The sequence below is a fragment of the Copadichromis virginalis genome, linkage group LG15 (genome assembly GCF_057382275.1).
Source record: "Copadichromis virginalis isolate Kocher_CV1m ecotype Utaka linkage group LG15, C_Virginalis_male_GT1.1, whole genome shotgun sequence".
Lineage (NCBI taxonomy): Eukaryota > Metazoa > Chordata > Actinopteri > Cichliformes > Cichlidae > Copadichromis > Copadichromis virginalis.
The window spans coordinates 24,288,171-24,309,878 of NC_140632.1; the positions used below are offsets into that span (position 1 = coordinate 24,288,171).

The 21,708-nt window shown below is 41.2% G+C and overlaps 1 protein-coding gene across 1 annotated transcript in view; it reads left to right on the top strand.

Moving 5' to 3' along the window:
• The window catches only part of col12a1b (collagen, type XII, alpha 1b), a 152,607-nt gene that overhangs the window by 61,164 nt on the left and 69,735 nt on the right, over positions 1 to 21,708 (top strand). Inside the window, exons 26-40 of the mRNA XM_085432637.1 lie at positions 347 to 486; positions 2,488 to 2,620; positions 2,734 to 2,748; positions 5,072 to 5,211; positions 12,880 to 13,009; positions 13,625 to 13,764; positions 14,054 to 14,183; positions 14,984 to 15,123; positions 15,227 to 15,356; positions 15,441 to 15,580; positions 18,012 to 18,141; positions 19,052 to 19,191; positions 20,054 to 20,183; positions 21,216 to 21,355; positions 21,478 to 21,607. Coding sequence (XP_085288763.1) covers positions 347 to 486; positions 2,488 to 2,620; positions 2,734 to 2,748; positions 5,072 to 5,211; positions 12,880 to 13,009; positions 13,625 to 13,764; positions 14,054 to 14,183; positions 14,984 to 15,123; positions 15,227 to 15,356; positions 15,441 to 15,580; positions 18,012 to 18,141; positions 19,052 to 19,191; positions 20,054 to 20,183; positions 21,216 to 21,355; positions 21,478 to 21,607 — 1,908 coding nt within the window. The remainder of the gene's footprint in view (positions 1 to 346; positions 487 to 2,487; positions 2,621 to 2,733; positions 2,749 to 5,071; positions 5,212 to 12,879; positions 13,010 to 13,624; positions 13,765 to 14,053; positions 14,184 to 14,983; positions 15,124 to 15,226; positions 15,357 to 15,440; positions 15,581 to 18,011; positions 18,142 to 19,051; positions 19,192 to 20,053; positions 20,184 to 21,215; positions 21,356 to 21,477; positions 21,608 to 21,708) is intronic.

A 21,708-nucleotide genomic window follows, 5' to 3' on the forward strand; every position in this document is an offset into this window, starting at 1 on the left:
CATTCTGCACTCATTCTTTGATGAGTGCAGAATTCTGGTTATAGCAAAAGCAGGAACAATCCTAACAGAGCATCCTCCACCTCTACAAAAAACCAGACTCGGTTAAGTTTTTCGTTTGAACAAATGAAGTGAAACAAAATCAGGGTTTGATTTAGGAAAGTGGCAATCACATGAAGGTTGGTCTACACTAAAAAGTCTTTAGATGATGTGTAGGGTTATATTTATAATGTAATATTAAGTGTTTTTATATCTTTAACTTTATGTAATAATATAAAAAAGGGACTCTTCACATGCTGTTGCATCATCACTAAGACATCCTCTGTCTCATTTCGGTCCATGTTTACAGATGTTGTTCCTGCGCCCAAGAACCTGCGGTTCTCTGAGGTGACCCACTCCTCGTTCAGAGTCACATGGGAACACGGAGGCCCCGACGTGTCCCTTTACCGTGTTGGCTGGGTTAAAAGGGGGGAGACAGACTTCCAGCAGGTAAGTGGGTGATGATGCGACCAGCCTGGCCATGTCTATAAAATGTCTGTGCTCAAATGAGTCGGGACAAAGACTGCAGCAGAAGAAGTTCTTTCCATGTCTGAATACAGAGTTTCTATTGGCAGCGACATCAGATTTTCAAGCTTTTTCCAGAACAAACTGCATGTGTGTATGTGCTTGTTAAAAGATGACACGTAAACCATCCGATAACACTGTTTATTCAGATCTAAGTGTCTAGTGCATTGGCTGAGGCTTCATCATTTCGACACACTGAAGTGCTTTATTACTTCTTTTGTTTTCATAGGCGTGAGTCCAGAATGCTATTCAGTTGTCATTCTGCGCTTTTGCAGCTTTTTGTCAGCATTGTTCATGTGTAGCACACCTTTAAGCTACACTTTCAAAACCTCAGCGTGTAAACTATGATGGCCATGATGACCCCGACACGCACAGTTTAACTGTGGACTTAACTAAGATAGCAGACTAGGATAATTACTTTTCATAGTGAGTAACATAATAATAACTAACCTTGTCTTGTGGTTGAGATCATCTCAGATCTTCTTGGCTGAAGTTTTGCACATTTTCATGGTGTAGCTCCAGCCATGTGTTTGTCTCTGCAGATACTTTACCTCACAGACCGATTCAGGCTGTGGCTGTGGGTGCGTTTTTAATAATGTCTCATCTCTTTTTCAAGAGAGATCAGTGAACCTATGCATTAGATGAACACATTTTTTAAGATATCTCATGATAATTCAGCTCATTTAAATACATTTTTAATTTCTATAACATGAATTCACAACAACAGTCACCTCAAGGTTTTCTACATTGTACCTTCTACAAGATAAAGGCCCTAAAATGTTAGCGAGAGAATAGCAGCAGCCAGAGGATGCCCAGTGAGCAGTAACTGGTGATGGTGGGGGACTGCCTTTTAACAGGATGAAACTTCCAACAAAGCGAGGCTCAGGGAGGAACAGCCAGCTGCCACAGTTAATTTAGGGTGAAAGGAAAAAGAAGATGGAAAACAGACAAAAACAAACAAACTGTGTGTTGTGAGAAGGTGAAGGATCTTGAAACGTTACGTCAGCTGGCTGAGGCCAAAGACACCTGGCATGTTAACTTCTATGATATCAGAATTAGTTTTTTTTCATGTTACATTTGTATTTGTTATCAGCAGCTGGGTAAATAAACCCGCTTTAGTACTTTGTCTCAAAATATGCAAATGAGCTTTGCTTGGACAGCGCGCTCTGTCTGCAGCAGCGGTAAACATCTGCTTTCAGTTGTCTCATCCATGTCCAACCAATCAACGAGCTTTGTGAGTGTTTTTGCCTGTAGCTTAGCAGAGTTTTCTTTCTCTGATTAAAACCGAAGCGTGAGCTTGAAGCAGCATTCGAGCACACCTGCAGTCGCTGAGTTCGCTGCTCTGATTTTCTCAACTAGAATAAAACCACCAACGTGTGGATCTCTGCCCAGCGAGCATTGGTTACGTTACAATCATGAAACTGAAGATGTCAGTGTTTGAATTCAAAATTACCCTGTCATTCCAAAGGGAAAAAATCTCATGAACAATCCATTATGGTTTCACAGACTCCTCAAAACTGCCAAGATTAAGTGAAAACATCCAGTTCGACCACAGCAATAATAATGCTCCCTTTGTTTTCCACTGCTTAAGCTTCGGCCCTCCAAAGTTGTTTTTGGGCCCAACATGCACATCAGCACAAAAATCGGTGAATGAGATGAAGTCAGTGCCGGGTTCCAACTTTAAGCTATGAATTATGAAACTTTGTAAAATGGCAACATAAAACAGAAAGCTGTGGCAGACAAAGGCAGACATTTTCTCCATGTGACAGATTTAACCTTTGACCTAAAGAGCTGTCGTTTTCACTGTGCGCTCAGTCTTGTAGGTTTTTGCTTTGAAAGGCTAAGATCATAGCGCCAAGAACATCTTCTGGTTAGCAATAAACACACACAGATACATATGTATGTGCTGTTTTTACCCGTCACTAGGTTATCCTGAATAGCGACGAAACCTCCCACGTTCTGGAGAATTTGGACCCTGACACCGACTACTCTGTCACCGTCACGGCCATCTACCCAGATGAGTCAGAGAGCGAAGATCTGATGGGAAATGAACGCACACGTAAGTAAACCCCCGCTTCTTATCAGCGTCCAACAAATCATCCCAATGTTTTACTTTCACAGATGTGTATGACTTTAAAATAACACTGTTGTCCTCTCAATGTCTCTTTCTAGTGTTAAAGCCGCCAGGTATGTCGTATAAGAAGGACAGCTTCCTTTTCATTGTATTGTTCATGATTTCTGTGTGGAATGGTAACGTGGTCATACAGGACGATGTTAATGGGAACACACTTTCTTTTTTTTCTTTCAGTCATCCTTCACTGCATGTCTATGCATTTTAGTGCTTTACTGTGCGTTCACACCACAACTCTCCAACTTCAAACCTGAGCAAAGAGTTCAGCAAAAAAGACACGATGGTCACAGCTGCGTGGTTGACATAAATTATCACGAATGTACTGCAGGCTCAGCTCTGACCGATTCAAAACCATATCAACCAAAAAAAAGTAATTTCTGTTGGCTAAACATTTGCATTTGTGCACTTAGAGTGTAGTTTTACTTTTTACCCTAGCAGAAAAACTCACACAAGACTTGAATATCAGGTAAAATCATGCCAACTTGCAGAGATCTGTTGTTTACTAATCAAATACACAGTTCTAGTATTTTAAAGAAAAGGCTTTAATGGATTCTGATGGTCTTGTATTTCACTCTGTGTTTCTATTGCTGTAGTAAGTAAGTTATAGACCAATTTGTATTGGATGTGAAGAATGGAAATGTAAAAAATATGATGGCCTTTTAAAGAATCTTTTAAAGAATACTATCATCAAAGTATGCTCACAGAGAAGTCATTCACAGATCCTTGAAGTCTACATTTTGTTTTTTTTGTTTTGTTTTTTGTCCATTATTGTTTATTTAATTCATAGCAGAGTCAGTGTGAGGAGGCTCTGCAAGTTTTTGGTTTAACTTCTAGCAGTAGGTAGCACATTGTTCTTTTACACAGCAGTAACTAAAGCACTGTGGTATTAAATGTCATCATATAAAATAGAAATATGTGCAAGGCAAAAAACAAAATTAAGAGTTATTTATGTCATGTTATGATAATTACAAAAGATAAGATATGAAAAGCAATGCATTTCAATAGAATAAATAACACATCTAACTAGTGTGGCTAACTAACTAATTTTGGTAGCTAACTAATATCGCTAGCTAACTAATGTTGCTAGCTATCATGCAGCTAGTATCTGCTTAAAAACATAAAAATTACTTCTTAAAAATTACAATATAACTTGAAATATTTTAAACCACTGCAGTTTTTAACACAATTTTCAAGCTAATTAGAAGCTATTTAAGTGATATATCAGATCAAAACATGTCTTTATAATGACTGAACTTCTTTCACTGATGTTTTTGACACCATACACATACTTAGATTTAAACAAATCTGCTTTTTTTTTTTTTTAAAAATCCCCAGGTTTGGGGCAACACGGACATGGACTATATTGTGGTGTGAATGCAAATTCAGGGCTGCAAATGCAAGAAGTGTGAAAATTGACCAGTAACACGTCAACCTCCACAGACCTCCATCACTGTGAATGAGTGTCCTCGTTCCTGTTTCATCCTCCCAACATGTTTGTCATTCCTGCCGTCATGTTCATCTCACATTATAACGTCATTTTATTATGTCATCACATATTCGTCATCAGTTTAATGTTGTTCAGAGGTTCTGTAGTGGAGATGGTGGTTAGTGAACTAAATCTGATTTTTAAATAAAAATTTTATCCACTCTCATTACCAAAAATGTGCTTTGATGCTCTTTACTCAAAAAGAAAAAACTTATATGAATGATCCACAAATTTGTCATATTTATTATTATGCCTAAATTTCAGAGCCCTGGTTTGTTTCAGGGTGTCCAGCTGTTGCTAAATTTACCTTTTATGATCAACAAATGCGTTATCATAACCCCAAAGACAGGTTGTTGCAAAACAGCTAATCATTATTGCTTTCCCCAAAGCATTGGTTAAAAACTGCAGAATTTTCTATAATGTCTGCCAAATTTCGTTTTTGTTATGCTGTTGTTGTTGTTGCCATAATTTTATTTGTTAGAAACCACAAATGAATCATAGTTCCCGTCTAGGATCATCAGTTATAGAAGTTGTTTCCATAATAATTGTGTTTTTGTGTTATTGTGTCCAATTTTAGAATCCTTTTTATGCATTAGGACTTTTCCTTTTGTAAAAATATATAACTTAGCTCCATTTTTATGAGACCAGTGATTTAATAAGACATTCCTGACCTGCAACTCCACTCTGAACTGGTTTAAACCTCATCACTCTGCTGCTCTCATCCTAAAATTAACCCTTCCAGCTCCATGACCCGCTGGATTGTGAGAACATCATCATAACTGCCATCTTCATCATCCTCCTCATCAACATCATCATAATCATTTTCACCGATCGTTTCACGCACACATATACAGGTGCTGTTTATCTGACTCTACATACCTGTGTGCTTCCAGTGCTTCCTGCGTCGCCCAAAAACCTGAGGGTTTTCAACGCCACCACCACCACACTGACGGCGAAGTGGGAGCCCGCCCCCGGCGCCGTCCAGAATTACAAGATCACTTACAGACCAGTCGCTGGAGGCGAGGCCCTCATAGTAAGTTTGTGGATGAGAATATGATGGCATCATCAGTGTACAGATACATTAGAAAAGGGTGTCTATATGCCATAAATGTAGGAAGTTTGCACAAATTAAATCATAGTTAGGATGAGAAAATGACAAGGGAGCACATTAAAATATCTCTGTTTAAAAAAAAATCATTGGATGTTTCCAGAGGGCGCTGACTGAAGTGATCAACTGCAAGAACTGAAAATGAAAACTGTTTAGGTCAGAAAGAAGTGAGATTTCTCGACCTCTGCCTCCTCTCCAATCCAGACTTGTGGCAATTTGTGAATCAGTTTCACAGTTTGATATATTTTTGTGTGTACATGAAGACACCTGTATTTCAAGACATGTTAAACTTAGCAGTCCATCCAAACCTTTTTCTTAACCTGTCCCAGTGCTGCCATCCATCCATTGTATCGGAATTTCAGGAGCGGACCACGCCTCCATACACGCTCCTTCCGGTTCTCATCTATACAGGTTCCCTCAGGCCTACAAGCTGTTCGTTCTCGTTTACGTGCCCCACCCTCCCTCCCGTTTTCAATTATTTAACATCTTCAACTCTATTTAGTACATGGAGATCTGCCAGGCTGGGAGCCGCCACCAGTCCCCCTTGGAGGCCCTCCCCAAACTGCAGCTCAATTCCTGCCCAAGCCATTCACCTTTACCTGCTAAAACCTTTGTCAAACATAAAATGAGGACGTAGGCCCAGCTGGTGAATTGTTTCTTAACCTCCTAAGACCCGAACTCTTCCACGGCATGCTTTTTAAATTTGTCTTTGATATTTCGGCATATTGGGGCCCGATGAATGTAAAAACAAAGAATTACCAGATTTTTTTTTTTTATCTTATTTTTGTTTTTAAGAAAAATGAGAGCCACATATGAGGATATTTGTTTATAATTTTGATAGAACAGTAGAAGTATAATGTAGATATCAGGTCCTTGTAGAGCAAAATTGAGTATTTTGGATTCCAGGTCCTAGGAGGTTAAGTAAAAATGGAGGATCACATACTACTTGGCCAGTTGGCATCTATCAGCTTCTTCCGAAGTCCCAAAGGCTAACCAATCCTGATAGATAGGACTCCTTCTTCAGCTTGATAGCTCCCTTCACCTCAGATTTCCACCATCTGGTACTGATGTTGCCACCTTGCACCTGAAGCTCCTTGCAGCAGCTTCAGCAATGGAGGTGCTGAACATGGTCCATTTGGACTCACTTTCCCCAGTCTCCCTCGGGATGCTTTTAAAGTTCTGCCGGAGGTGGGAGTTGAAGACCTTATGGACCTAGGCCTTTGCCAGGCATTACCAGCACAACCTCACAATACTTTCAGGTATGCCAGGTTTGTCCAGCATCCTGCTCCGCCGCCTGATCCAATTCACCAGCAGGTGGTAATCCAAGTGTTCAGAGAACATATGGCAGCAGATCCGGTGATACCATTACAAAATTGTTCATCAACCTGTAGCCTAGAGTATCCTGGTGCCACATGCACTTATGTACACCCTGATATTCAAACATGGTGTTTGTTATGGACAACCTAATTCGCACAGAAGTCCAATAACAGAACACCACTCCCAAACATAACCCTCCAGGTCTTGCTGTCATTGACATTGTTAGGTTGTTATCTCTGAATATTTAGGCCTCAATTTTAAAGGGTTAGGGTTTTTTTCTTCTCTGTCTCTGAGTCTTAGAAAGTAAAAGGTCATACTGAGTTTATATAACCTCGGTATCGCAGCTTCAGTTGATCATTTAATGTGTAGGAAATGTGCACCAAGCAGCAGAATTCACATGAAATACGGCCTCTATGATATAACCACTTGGCTCTTTGTTGTATCAGGAGACCATAGCTGGAGCTGCTTCACTGACTCTGAACAAAAGGCGAATTCAGAGATTTCTAAAGTGTTTATTCAAGATTTTACACCCAAAATGGACGAGTTTCGATGATTGTTTAGTAAATTTGACATTTATGAGAAAACGGGTCCCTCTCTGCCGTCTTGTAAACCCACTCCTGTTTTGTTTGTTTGTCGAGGGATCGAAAGAACAACACGACTAAATTCCTTTCCCAGGTGTAGTTTCCCCGCGCGCTCTTACAAAGCGAAGGTTTGTTCTGCTGTCGGGGCGCGGAGGTTCCCAGCTGTGCTGCTTTTTGACCAGTGGGAAGGTCTCGGTTTGCTTCAGCCACTTGCTGACAAATCAGTGAATATCTGAAGATGATGTGGAGCTTTAAATCTGTCAGAAAAGTCAGCGAAACGAGCCCCAAAGCACATATAGAAACAAATCAATTATGAACTGCTGGATTTGATGGGAAGTTTCCTCTACCTCCTGAGATGGGACTTCAAGATCTATAAAACTGAGCAAAAAAGACATAAAACTGTGTAGAAGGAGAAGCTAAAGGCACTGAAGAGACAAAGGCTTTCTCATTCTCACACATAAAACACATAGTTACCAAGAAGGAATCTCTGAGTTCTTTAGATGTGTTTCTAATAAAAGTCAAATCGTCGTTCATAGTCATCGTTGAGTTAGAGAATCTCGTTTGTTATTGATAAATGAGCCTAAATTGATGGCACCTGCTTTGTGATTTGCCTCCTGTGTAATGCAACTTGAATAAATGTTTAATTGTGAACCGTAAAGTAAACTGTGCAGCAGATGAGATCATCATCTCCAGTTTAATCTCTGTGAAAATGACTTCAAATCAGGGCAAATCAGGGATTTTTTTTTAAACAAGACAGAGGTTGACCAAAATCTACCATGAGTGAAAATTGGCTATAATTTTTGTGAATGATTTTCTGGCTCTTGTGCAGCATCCTGTGCCCTCACACAGGCAGTATTACATAAAAAAGAGGCAGTGAGCAAGAATAAAGGATCTGCTAGCAGTGAAAGACCTTTTAGGATCCAGCTATCCTCAAAAAACCCAAAGTAAAAGCAGTCTTTGTGCAGAATCATGTACATGATATTACTGGATCTGAAGTTGTTGAATATTGCAGCTAATTTAATCACTTCATATGCTGGCTGGTAGTCTCTATAGAAATACAGCAGATCACTCTTTTACACTTATAATCTAAATCTGAAGAATTAGTTTAAATAAGTAAATAAAGCTTTGAAATACAATACATTTGAAAAACAAAAAACACAAAAAATCAGGTGGGGAATTAGAGCAGTCTAAGCAGGCCTCCTTCTGCCAGCCCACCTCCTACAACTCATGTGGGGGACACCGATCTAGTCGAGACACGCGATCTCTCCAGGACGTCCTGAATCTGTCCATGGGTCTCCTCCCAGTTAGACAAGCTCAAAACAACTTGGAGGCGTCCAGGATGTCTGAACCACCTCTGCTGGACCCTTTCAGCTCTACTCTGAGCTCCATGACCCACAGCACATGTTCATAGGTGCGGGTGGGAGTGTAGACTACAGGAGACCACTATCAGTATCTCTGTCCCAATCCTTCTCAGTCTCCTGCTCCAAACTGAGGTGCTTGAAATCCTCCCCTGGAGGCCATGACTTGTTCCCACGCCACCCTTTTTTGGCTGAGGACCGTGCACTCAGACGTGGACGTGTTAGTTCTCATCCCAGGAGCTTCTTCTCACCTGACAAAACTGTCTCAGTGCTCAACAAAGCCAACAAAAACACACGCACCATATAAATGTGCATATATCACATTAGATCTGCCAGTGCCCCTTTTTTCAATTTAGATTTTGTGCCAGTTCAGTTAATTATCTGTTCCTCGCAAGTCTTCTTCTTCTTCGAGTTAATTTAGCTCTCCGTCAACTTAACCCTCTTTGTTTGTTACACACGAAGAGTGGTGAAGTAACTCTGGTAGTTCAAGGTAGTGAGAGAAACCAGAAAAAAAAAATACCCCGACTTTGTTGTACCTAATAAACTGGTATGTGAGTAGTATAATTAATGTAAAGCTTTAATCTGTAGACTCATTTAGTGATGTACAAAGAGAAATATATTTCGAAACGGAGTAAAATGTGGAGTCTGAGACTCGAGGTCTCCGACTGCACCGGAGCGATCTGTAATTTGATGTCTGGCTCATTTAAAAAGCTTTTGATATCAAAAACAGAACCAGCTGGATTTACAGTACGAGCTGGATTCGGTTTTAAATTTCACCTCCATCTCGAGATGCACATCAATGATCTGGAGGAGGTCAGTGACACACCGCCAGACATGTTTCCAGGCTCCTTCCTCACAGAGCAATTTAGCTTTTATTTGTTGACAACATCCAGCAGCACGACGGTGAGTTTGAGGAGTCCCACGTTTGACTGCCGACACTGCATTCCCACACGCTGACTCAATAATCATTAGCAGTGGAAACAAGATGAAAAGAAGCTGCGAGCAGTATGAGAAGAATCTAGAGGGGGGTCGCTGTCTCTGAGATGTTATGACAGTGTTCCCCCAAACAACGTGTCACGGCCGAGGCATGATGTCAGCGCTGCAAATCCGTCTAACGGAGCTCCGATCCACTCGCTGCATCAGATGTGTGCGCCAGAGGACCGAGAGCATCTGGTGTCGTGCGGCCTTGTTGTTCTTAGCATCAGTCATGTGATACCAGATGAGACGCTTGTTTGTTTTATGGATGAGCTCAGGGTTTCCTCTCAAGTTTGGGAACTGGGTGAAAAAACGGGGTTTCTTCATCAGTCCAGTTCTGGGCTAAGGCTGCTGTTTTTCATATGTATAGTAGAGAAAATAGGTCAGCTTTATACTGGGGTGAAAACTCTGAAGGTCTGCAGACTGAAGTCTGAACAGTGATAAGCAATGGGATGATCCAACTGCCCTTTACACATGCAAAATACAAAAAAAGGGACAAAAATGCAGATAGAGGGCAGAACACATGAGGAAACAATTAAAGGCAGGTGAAATCAATCAGGGAGTGCCAGACGAGCACAACGGAAGGCAGGAAGTCAAATTAAACCAATACGCCAGAGAAATCTCACCTTCAAAATAAAATGGGACACGGAGGCCAACGCTAGACCAGTCAAAAGCAGAATAAAATTATCAATTCAAAACTCCCTAATGTCACAAGAGCCACAACTCCACATTACTAGAACTAGAAGGTTAATCCAATAAAGAAATCTGCAGAGAAATCAAGGATATCTTTTCCTTCTCAGGCTTAATCCACTTAATCTAATATCAGGCTAAAACATCAGACAAAGGGACTCGTTAAGTCAACCCATCATTCATCAGTCCATTCATCAGAGTTTACATGAAAGGTGGTGGCACTACAATATGTGACCAATCACAAGCATAGACAGGTCTGCTGGTTGGACTAGATCAAATTTTCATATTGTGCAGTTTAAAGAGAATTTGACAGATTACAGCTGTTATTCCATTAAATTTGTGTTTACATGTGTAATTAATTAAATAATAATTCAATACAAAAAGAATTCAAACATATATTAATTATTACAGAAAGCAGTTTTCAAACTGCAGCCACTGGTGCATTTCATAACCGTTGATCTCTTATCTCAATCATAACCTGGCTCGGAGCAAGTTACATCTGAAGCATGTTGCCATGGCACCGCCTTCATAACACTGAAAACACAGGATTAACCTTCTAGTTTCTTTGCCAAGCTGCAAGTCATCCTTTGTTGGACAAGCCAAAATTTTAGAAAAAGCACACATAAAAAACTTTCTGTGGCATATTTCACAAAAAAGCTCAGACAAATGATTCCTGTGTCATCTTATTTCTGAGACTTTAGATGAATATTTGGCTCATTTACTGAGTGCTGCATTAGAAGATGAGCAGTGAAGTTACCTCATATTTAAATAATTATCTGGTTAAAAAAAAATGTCCCAAGTACAGTACCCACAGGAGTCACTGATTGTTTTATTAACACACTCCACTGTCTCTAAACAAGATACTCACCTTCTGTATGTTTCCCAGAATAAAATAAAACATCCAAATACCTAAAATACTGACGTAAATGGGATGTGATACCTCCAGTAATTTATCCCTTAGCCACCACAAACTGTTTATGCCCTCTGTGGATGTGTTTACAGCGCTGCATCCACTGTGTGATGGACTGCAGAGTTGTTTGCTCAGGATTTCTCAGTCTACTAGATTTCAAATCTCTCAGAGAAAGAAGTCTAAATGATGTAAATACTCTGCTGACATTCTCCTAATAACCAGTGGATGCCTCTCCAAAACATGCCCCGCTGGGAGCCGCTGCACACTTAAGGGCTTTGCTTGAATTTTTAGAGGGCTGATGATTCGAGATCCGGATAAATGATCGCGCATTTAGAGGCTGAAACATTTTAGCTGGTGTGGCGACACCTGTGGTCAGTGGCGGTAACTGCAGATGACATCAAACACTCGCCACAGAAGATCAGCTGGTGTTTGTTTACAGCGCAGGCAAACAAACTCATGTTGATTTAATAAATAAGTCAGTCAATAATCGTCTGTTTCCCATCGTTTCATAAGTGGCTGTGATGTGATTCATGCTGTGGTAGTTTTCCACACGAAGGCAGGACACAGACAAGCTGATAAGGAGGTGGAGGTGTGCAGCTTTTCATTACTCTTCAAATATCTGAACCAGACCAGCTGCAAACAGTAAACAGTAAATTGTCTTTCACGGCACATTGTTCCCCAATTTTCATGTGATCCATGTTCCTGCAGAGGAACATCGAATCCAGTAACCCAACACAACTCAAAGAAATATACATATAAATCCATCCACTCCAACTGTGTGGAGCCAACTTGTGGCTTTTAAGGGGCAGAAATACAGGAGCACACATTGGCATGCACTCGTCTTTCTGTCTCAGAGACACGAAAATAGTAATCAGAACTATTAAGGAGCAAATAACTGGGATTTCCTTATTATCTCTGAGAGTTAATTTGTTATGTAGTCAGCAGAAATCACACAGACATCAAGTAAATAGCTGTCAAAGTCCAGAACCCCCCCAGCAACATTAAAAACATAGCGAGTCATTTAAAAGATCAGAGTCAGCTGGGACAAATGAGTTTTCAGTGTGTTTGCTCTATACTTCGACATACTGTGTCTGTGACCAGGCAGGAACACGTTGAACTCCTTTAAACAACGAGCCGCTACATCACCGTCACGTCTGTCACTTCCTGGAAATGCTCCCATTTTGTTGCAATCAATGCAGGTGTTTTCTACAACATTTCCCAAATGCTCCCTCTAAATGCTCATCATGTTACCTGGCAACCACTCAGTAGTGGGCTAAAATGGCCTGGTGTTTGCATTTATCCACCTATAACGTCTTATCAAATTATCCAGTCATTTGAATTTCATGACAGTAAAATATCATTTCAATCCACAAAAGCTGAATTCAGTTCAATTCAGTTTTGTTTATATAGCGCCAAATCACAACAAATAGTCACCTCAAAGTGCCTTATACTTCAAGGCAGTGACTCTACAATAATACAACGAATATCCCAATAATCAAACAATCCCCTTTGAGCCAAGCACTTGGTGACAGTGGGAAGAATCCACCTGCCATGACCAGTCAAAACATTAAAACATATAACAAACATTAAAAACAAAAAGACTTTTTATTTGACAGCTGGCAGCAAATGTTTCTCTCATTTGTGTTTGCCATCTGTGGCGTTCTTCTTCATGAGTCAGCCACCTGTCACTAAGCTCCGATAAACTACTGTGTTTCTCCGATGTGAACACAAGTCTCACTGCCGACGTGTTTCCTGTGAACAGACGCAGGTTGGAGGGAAGAAGACGAGCGTCATCCTGCAGAAGCTGGAGCCTGACACGCCGTACTCCGTCAGCGTCGCAGCGGTGTATGCCACCGGCATCAGCAAAGATATCTCCGAAGAAGGAAAAACCAGTAAGACTCACATCCAGAGACAAAGTTTCACATTAAATATCTGCTATAGTGAAATCTGCGTCCTGCATGAATACAAGTTGCTTTCAGTTGTACAGAATTTTTTATTAAACAAAAAAGAAAAAATAGCATTTTCTTGGCTCAGAATTGGTCTTTTGGGGTTATGTAGTCAAGCCAATGAGTCTGTCTTACCTTACTTAGCAGGGAAATGTACAGACTCCTGCTATCTCTGGCCTTTGGCTAAACAAAAGCGCATGTGCCACAGTAAAAGAAACCATATCTAGAAGAAAATCTTAATCAAACATATTTTTAAAAACATCATCATATGAAGTTTTGCGATAGAAAGATCAAAAAATCATTATGAGGTGTCACTTTTTTTTTTAATCCCCTGAAAAATTAAGAAAAGCGTGATTTAATTTATTGCAAGTGACATCTTTAAGCAGCTTGTTTTGTGCATAATGCAACAACTACCCTGTTTCAACTGTTCTTGACGTAGAGTGACTCCTCTTTGGCTTTGAAAGGAGCTAGCTGAGGCTTTTGATCGCAATCCTCCAGGAAAAGATGGAGGACAGAAAAGAGAAAGCTCGCCCTGTTTCACCTGTGTTTGTGTTCCTGCAGAGCCTCTGGGCGGAGTCAGGAACCTGCAGGTGCTGAACCCAACCATGACCACCCTGAATGTGCGCTGGGAGCCCGCCGAGGGCCGAGTGAAGGAGTACAGAGTCATCTATGCTCCTGCTGCTGGAGGAGATGAGAGCATGGTAGGACCATCCTCAGCTTCCTGTCAGCCGTGACTTTGAATTACTCACCAATTTGCCTGATCATGTCTGAAACTTTTAGGTCTTTAAACACCCATTTTAAACTTATATAAAGAAATCTAATACATATTGTATAAAAAAAATTGACTCTTGCCCCCGTTACATGCAGCAACTAGAGATAAATTACTGTGTTTCACAGCTGGCGAGGAGGATTTACCCTAAGCTTGATGTTATTTCTGACTATATGTTTGCATCAGAGCAGCTAATTTGTGTATTTTCTTACTAAACTTAGGAAACTGTGTCAGCGGGCACAACCACCACCACCCTGCGAGGCCTGCAGCCCGACACTCTCTACACTGTGACCCTGGTGCCGGTTTATGCTGCAGGAGATGGAAAGAGGATGTCTGAAAATGGAAAGACAAGTAAGTTTGAACCCCCCGCACCCCCCAAAAACACCTCTGGGGATATTTCTTGGTATCCGTACAACTACAAAGAATTTACGACCCTGTCGGGACCTTTTTACACAGAGTCCATCTTCACTGATACACTACATCAATTTCAAACCATTTCGGGGACGGGTGCAGTTTTATCAGGAGGCGCTGTAACCTGATTTGTGTTTTTGTCTGTTTTTTGGCAGCATAATTCTCACAGATGCTATTTATATTGCTGATATCCTATCAGTGCATTTTTATGGCCCTGTGCTCCATTCATATGTAACAAACATAACATAAAGTTATATTTGGACCAATCAGATTACACGTGCTTCCAAATCTCCTTTTTTATGGGGTCATATTTCTAGGGGAAACCCTGTGGCTCAAACAGAATTCCTTCCTGAGCCCTGAAAATGATTACAAACACAACAAGAACTGAAATATCAGATGACCTGAAATAACAGATTTACCAGTTTTTGCAGAGAACCCACGAGTGTCCTCTCTGCCCTGTGCTTAGTCTGCTGGGAGGTTGTTTTGAGACATGGAGACACTAAACAGCAGATGTCAGTTGTGCTCATTAAAGAAAGGATATCGTAAAAAAGAAGAAACAACACAAAAACCACCAGCACAAATGAATAACACCTTCACTTTATAGATCGAGGAATAGCCTTGTTCCCCTCGTCTTTTCTTATTGTGAAAAACAAAATGAAATCATGATGGAAACACGACAGATTGGAATCATTAATTCAGGCTCTTCACGTGGTCTAAATCTAAAATCACTTATTGTTTAGGACCTCTGGGAGGAGTAAAGAACCTGAGGGTGTCTGACCCCACGATGACCTCTCTGAATGTGAACTGGGATGCTGCTGACGGAGCTGTTCGTCTCTACAAGGTCTTCTATGTACCCAAAGCCGGTGGGGAAGAGCAGATGGTGAGGCTCCATGCACGCCGTACCGCTTCCTTTCTCCAGGAAACAACCAATTATGAGCCTGAAGCATTTAAGCAACATTTTATTTCCTAATTTTGCCAAACAGGAACAAGTTCCTGCGAGCACCACAAACATCATCCTCAGGAACCTGATGCCCGATACTCCATACACGGTGTCAGTGTTACCCGTTTACCCTGCCAGGGAAGGCAAACGCCAGTCTGAGGATGGAAAGACATGTAGGTCACTGTAGAAGATTTTTAAAATGAACCCTATGTAAAAACTCATTGTCATTTAATCGCTCATCACATTTGCGCCCTCAGTGCCATTGAGCGGAGTACGTGGCATTAGTGTGACCAACCCGACCATCACCACCCTCACTGTGACCTGGGATCCTGCTGATGGCAACGTTCAGGGATATAATATCATCTACGTTCCTGTGGATGGAGGCCTGGAGATTAAAGTAAGTGCTCTCTTCATAGAATTTATCAGATAAATGCTGATAACTGATTTGTTCTAAAGACTGCAGAAGGCTGTAAATGGATGTAGCCACGCAATGTGATTCACTGTTTGTGGATTATCATTTTTTTGACATGGTGTGCCCTGATCGTTCTGGGGGTTGTGTCAAACACAGTTGGTGGTGGAGATGAGATGATCCAGTCTCTTCCACTCGATTTGAAAAGAAATGCATGAAAGGAAACAACCCAACTGAATTGGCCAATCACAGTCATGATCAGCTGCGTTAGCAGGACAAGTTCAGAAATCAGAAAAATGTTATTAATCCTAGAGGGAGATACACAGGAGGAAAAAACAGTCATCAGCTTTGTTATTTATCTGCATCCACAGTAACAGACGAGTGAAATACTTTAAATTAATTCACCAAAACTGAAGCACAGACACCTCGGATGGTCTGCAAGTCATAAAATTTGTACATCCAATGTGCATAGTTCATGCGTTGTAATGTAAACTACTGCAAGTCTGCACAGTCAAAAAGACACAAGCAGGCACATGGACCCTCATACTTATAACAAAATGTACTCACTGGGATCTTAGCAGCTATGTGAACTCAGAAAATAAAAAGTTTGTTTGAGTCAAACTCTGGTTGGTTTTGCTCCTTGGTGCGGTTCCCTTGTGCAGATGTGCACACAATAATCGCACCAGGGTTTGAACCACAACTGCTCTGAGACCCTGTCACCTTCTGAACCCTCCAGTAGTTGGCCCAGATCAACCACCGCTTACAAATCATGCAATTTGTAGCGACACATGTTGGATCACTTGGAGATTTTGGTGTGTGAAAAGAAACCAAATTATGGCTAAAAGCTACACATTTGCAAACTATTCAGCTGATTTGTATCAGAGTAAACAAACTTTTGGTGTGAAAAATGCAGTGGCCTGTCAGTCAGAGGAGCGACAGCTCTAACTTTAAGTCTTAAACAGTATTCAAATTATAGTTAAGTCATTTTTTAAAAAGCTCCCTTGTGCAGTTTTTATGAAAAGGGAGACTATCCACAGAGACTATAATCAGTTTTGCAGCAGGCTGTAAACATGTTTATTTCTGCTGTAAAGCTGGAAGTTTAAACATGGGACTCTATGGGAAATGACTCGGTTTTGGAGCCAGCCTCAAGTGGCCGTTAGAGGAACTGCAGTTTTTAGCACTTCCTCCTGGGCTTCATCTCTTTGCCTGAGGTTTAATGTCAGTCGGTGCAGATTCTGAAATGAGCAGTTTTTAGATTGGCATTAGCTTATTAAACATCTGAGTCCTACTTGGTGTGTTCACTCTTTTCTTTTCCTTTTGCTGACAGCATCATTGCTCTTTGACAAGCTGTCATCACGCGATACTGACAGACCTTTTTTCTGCCCCTGAGGTGTTTTTACACTCGACAAAATGCTGGAGGGAGTTTGGTAAAACTCTTTTAAAGCTTGTAATAAAAAAGTCTGATAAATTTTCCAGGAAACGGCACTAAAAAAAAAAAAAATCCAAGATGCTCAACAGAAGTTTAAAAAAGACAAAACGATCAAAGCTCTCAGCAGAGATTTGGTGATGTCATGCTTTTTGACAGGATAATCCCGTCATGCAGTTGCCACACAAAACCGTCTAAATCCTTTCTGGCAACGTGAAGCTTGCATTGTTGTATGACATGTTTGTGGGTTTTATATTTCTGCAGTGCCATCAGCACTAAATAACAGCTGCGAACGCAGCCGACAGATGATTTGGCCACTCGGGTTTGTCTCCTCAGAAGCGGCTCATTTATCGTTGTCGATTGCACAACCTTCACCCCTCAATTAGCACGTCAACGTTAGTTTTGCAAAGGAATTTCAAACTGCTCGACCAAAAGAATCTGACTGCTGCTCGCGTGGTTTCGTCTCACAAACCAAAATGCTGCGCACACAAAATGTCAAATAAACTGTAAATAGCGGGAAGAAATATTTACCAGAGGAACAGGTGTTAAAGGTGTTATTTGTTTCTGCTGGTCTACGGTGGCCTTGAAAACAACAACAACAAGGAAACTAAAGCAACATTTCAGAAAATGCAATAAATAAAAAACTTAAGGAACGTAGAAATATGTCTAGTGTTTAGATGTTTTTCAAACCACTCCTGAAAGCGGAATAAAAACTGGACCACTGTAGAAAAGGCCTTGTGATGATCCACAGGTTGTTTCAGAAGATTCTTCTGCTTTAAAAACAAAAAAAGGGATTTTCTTTTTAAAACACAAGAAATATTTCAGCTTTTAAAAATTCCCATGTTAGGCATTAAGGTAAGCCAATTTACTATTTTCATGAGACTCAGACACTTTCTCAGGAAGACTTTTATTTGTGTTTTGACCTTGTTGAGGTCAAACATATGGACTCTCTGGGATTTAGTTTCAGGATAAATCTGATGCATCTTTTCGTAGGAGACCGTGTCTGAGAGTACCACCACATTCATCATGAATAAACTGCTGCCGGACACCCGCTACACCGTCACCGTGGTCCCCGTCTACGCCGAGGGAGACGGACCAAGCCTGTCTGAGACTGGCAAGACAAGTGAGTATCGAGGCTTGAGGTCACGTGACACCCATAGTATGTTTAGAAATGTGCTCAGAAGGACATTAAAAAACACCCGAGCCTTAAAGAAACAATTAAACAGAGTCTGACTGAACTAAAAGTTGACTGAGGAGGAAAACTGGCTCGGTTTTGGCTTACTGCTCTTTGCCACAATACATCAATAAGGAACATTTTTAGCAGATTACAACGTTTTCAGAGGAACACATAGCCGACTTGAGCTATGTATTATCTTATAACATGTTAAATAGAGACCTGTTTCCAGTTGGGCATTCATCCTGGCCAAAGCAAATTCAAAGACACAGAATATCCCATTTTTTTCCATTTTGCCTCCCATTTGCATTGGCCATGTGGGTGTTTGTCACAGTGAATAGCAATGAAAGCTTAAAAAAGCAGTGAAAAATGACGAAGCAAGGTACAAACCACTGGAAATAATGGGTTCAGAGAGCAGAGAGCCGGGCCAATGCTGATCCCGGCCTTCAAGCCAGTCCAGACTAGACATCACGTTAACGGAATATTTTCTGTCACTGACGGGAAAATCTGAAGGCAGTCTGCCATCTTCACAGGTTAGAATAGTGATGGTAGATCTACCATAGCGATCAGTGATTCACATGCAACATTTTTAAGGACAGTACTTGTGGCATATCATTCGTAACATTAAACGTACTTTGTAGACTTTTCCATCGAGTGTCGTTACTCCAGGGTCAGAGGTGCAGACTGAGGGCATACTGCAGGATTTCCTCTTTCAAACGTTTGTACAGCTTCACAAAGTTCCCTATTTAAAGATTTGAAACTTATCACCAGAAACCACTTAACCTCTGACTACACTAAAGATATGTCACTCAGATCCAGGCACTGACTGACTTCCTGTTCTGGCTGTACTTCTGTTCAGAGCCACTGGGCTTTGTGAGGAACCTGCAGGTGACCGATCCCACCACCAGCACCTTGAACGTTCGCTGGCTGCCACCGGAGGGGAATGTGCGCGAGTACATCGTAATCTGGGTGCCCACAGCTGGAGGAGAGCAGGATGTGGTAAGGATGTGGAAGTTTCTTCTTACTTTAATTACTTTAAAAATCCTTGTGGGCAAAAAGCCAGTGCAAAGTGCTCCTGTGTGTGTAAAATTGGACCTCTGATGAATCAAAGTTAGGAGTCTCGTCTTTAAGGGGAGATCAGGTAGCCATGTGAGCAGATCTTATTTTTCCCTTTTGGCTCTCACTGTGGCGTCGAGTCAGCGGCGTGAGGTCGTTTCCAAGGCAGTTACACACCAGAGCGTTCTTGTGTTGGGAAAAGTTGTAAGATCACGATATCAAAAGATGAAAACCACCAGATGATGTTGTTGCCTTTTTAAAAAAAAAAGATGTTTTCTTGCAAATAATGGAAAACATTTGACAGAGAAATGAGATCTATTGAGTCAGGAGAAAGTTTGACTATTTTCTGTGAAGTTGTGGTGATATCTTGTTTAGTTTCATTACCCCAAAGGTTATGTCAGAAGATGTCGTAAAATAAGATGATTTGATTTGTTTTATTTCATTATCTCAGCGTGTTGGCACATTTTAGGAAAATTAGATTAAATGGACAAAGAAGAAGTAGAATTTTGAAAGTGCAGCAGAGGCCTGAAGGAGTGCATGCAAAGGAAGACTTGCTCTCATTTTTTCTATCTGAAGCGCTATCCTGTCCCAGGACAGCCTTTAAAGTGGTAGCCCTGTGCAGAAATCCATCTTTATCTCCGAGTCTTAACTGTTCCTGATACTGAGTGTAGCTGCGTCCAAGAAAACATTAAACGGTGACATTGCTCATTCTGAGAATCTGTCTGCGGCTGCCAAAGCACTCATTTGTTCTCCAGATCAAGGAGTTCATCCAGTTCAAAGTCGTTTCTTCCTCCCCCCAACTCAGGACTCGGTTCCTGGAACCGCCACCAGCACGGTGCTCAAGAACCTGGATCCAAACACAGAGTACACTGTCACCGTGGTGCCCGTCTACCCCGAGATGGAGGGAAAGTCCATGTCCGAAAATGGGAAGACAAGTGAGTCCTGCTGACTGATTTACAGCTAAAACTTGTGGTTTGAAGTAATTTTACTCGGTTTTTTGTCTTATTTGGAAAAATAATGAGCTGCTACATCTACATGGACCCAAGACCTAATGAAGATGTCTGATTACAGTTGGAAACTCTGAAATGTTAAAATATGAAGTGACGAGAGAAAAACAGAGACATAAATATAAAACTGAAGATTTCTGTCAGATGGTTTTTGTGGGAAAGCCAGCAGTTTACTTGAAATCATCCTAAATAATGAAAGTACTTCAGATGGTTAACAAAGTTTCTTTAACATCCAAGGCTAAATGGAAACACTAAAATAATGGCAGCTTAGTCAGGCTGTTAAACCCAAGTGGGCATTTTCTTTTTGTGCCAGCGTTGAAGACTAAACCCGATATATCACACACATATATCACATACAAATCACAGACTTATATCAGATTTATCACCGACATAGCCTGTGTTAAATTCCACCATTAAAAAGCAGCAGTCATTGCATTTACATTAACCTGATTTTCCCTTCATGGCAGCATTCACCTGAATTTAATGGAAGGGGAATGTTCAGAAACGACTAATGCTAAATCTCGAGCGCATGCACCGACTTCAGGCTTGGACGCTGTGGCCTGAAAGGCTGCGGTTAGGTTTCTGGGTCTTTGTAATGCTCTCAACGACAGCAGTGAACCTGGACATCAGAGTCAGGCAGTGATTTATGAATGGCACCAGTGTCTAGAGATGGAAAAGGAGGCCACACTGAAGGTACAATCCAGCAAATTTAAATCAGGCATAGCTGGAGTCCTAATGACCCTTTATAGAAATCACAGTTCTCAGAGTTAAACAGCGTTTTTCTTGCTCAGCTTCTTTCAAGAATCAAGCATGAACTTGATTTGATGTTGGGAATAATCTAAAGACAATTCAAGTTTAAATCTAAAAATATTTGAGTCCCTAGGGCTGGATGCAGGTAGGAAATATTCAGGGATATTTTAGATACCATGTAAGCGCTAAGTGCCTTTTCCTCCTTCTCAGATCCTTTGGGTGGAGTAAAGAACTTGAAGGTGATCGACCCAACCATCAACACTTTGACAGTGCGCTGGGATCCAGCAGTGGGCAACGTCCGGACCTACAAGGTCTTCTACACGCCCCAACCAGGAGGAGAAGAACGCATGGTACAAAACAAACAAACTGTTTTATGGACCAATTTCAGGGTCTTATCTTGGTTCAAATACCCAGTAAAAGTAATAGTAATCAGGTAATCTGCTAATGAAGGCTTTGGCACTTTGTTGAACAGGAGGAGGTGTCTGGTGGCACCACCACCACCATCCTGAGGAACCTGGACCCTGACACCGCGTACAAGGTGGCGGTCGTTCCAGTCTACCCAGACGTGGAGGGCATAAGGCAGGAGGAGAAGGGAAAGACAAGTGAGTGGATCACTCAGGGTTTTCACAAAGGGGAGCAGCATTTTTTAGATTCCTGGAGGCATGTGTGCGTTGCTCCAAAGAGTCAGATGACCAAATCTTGT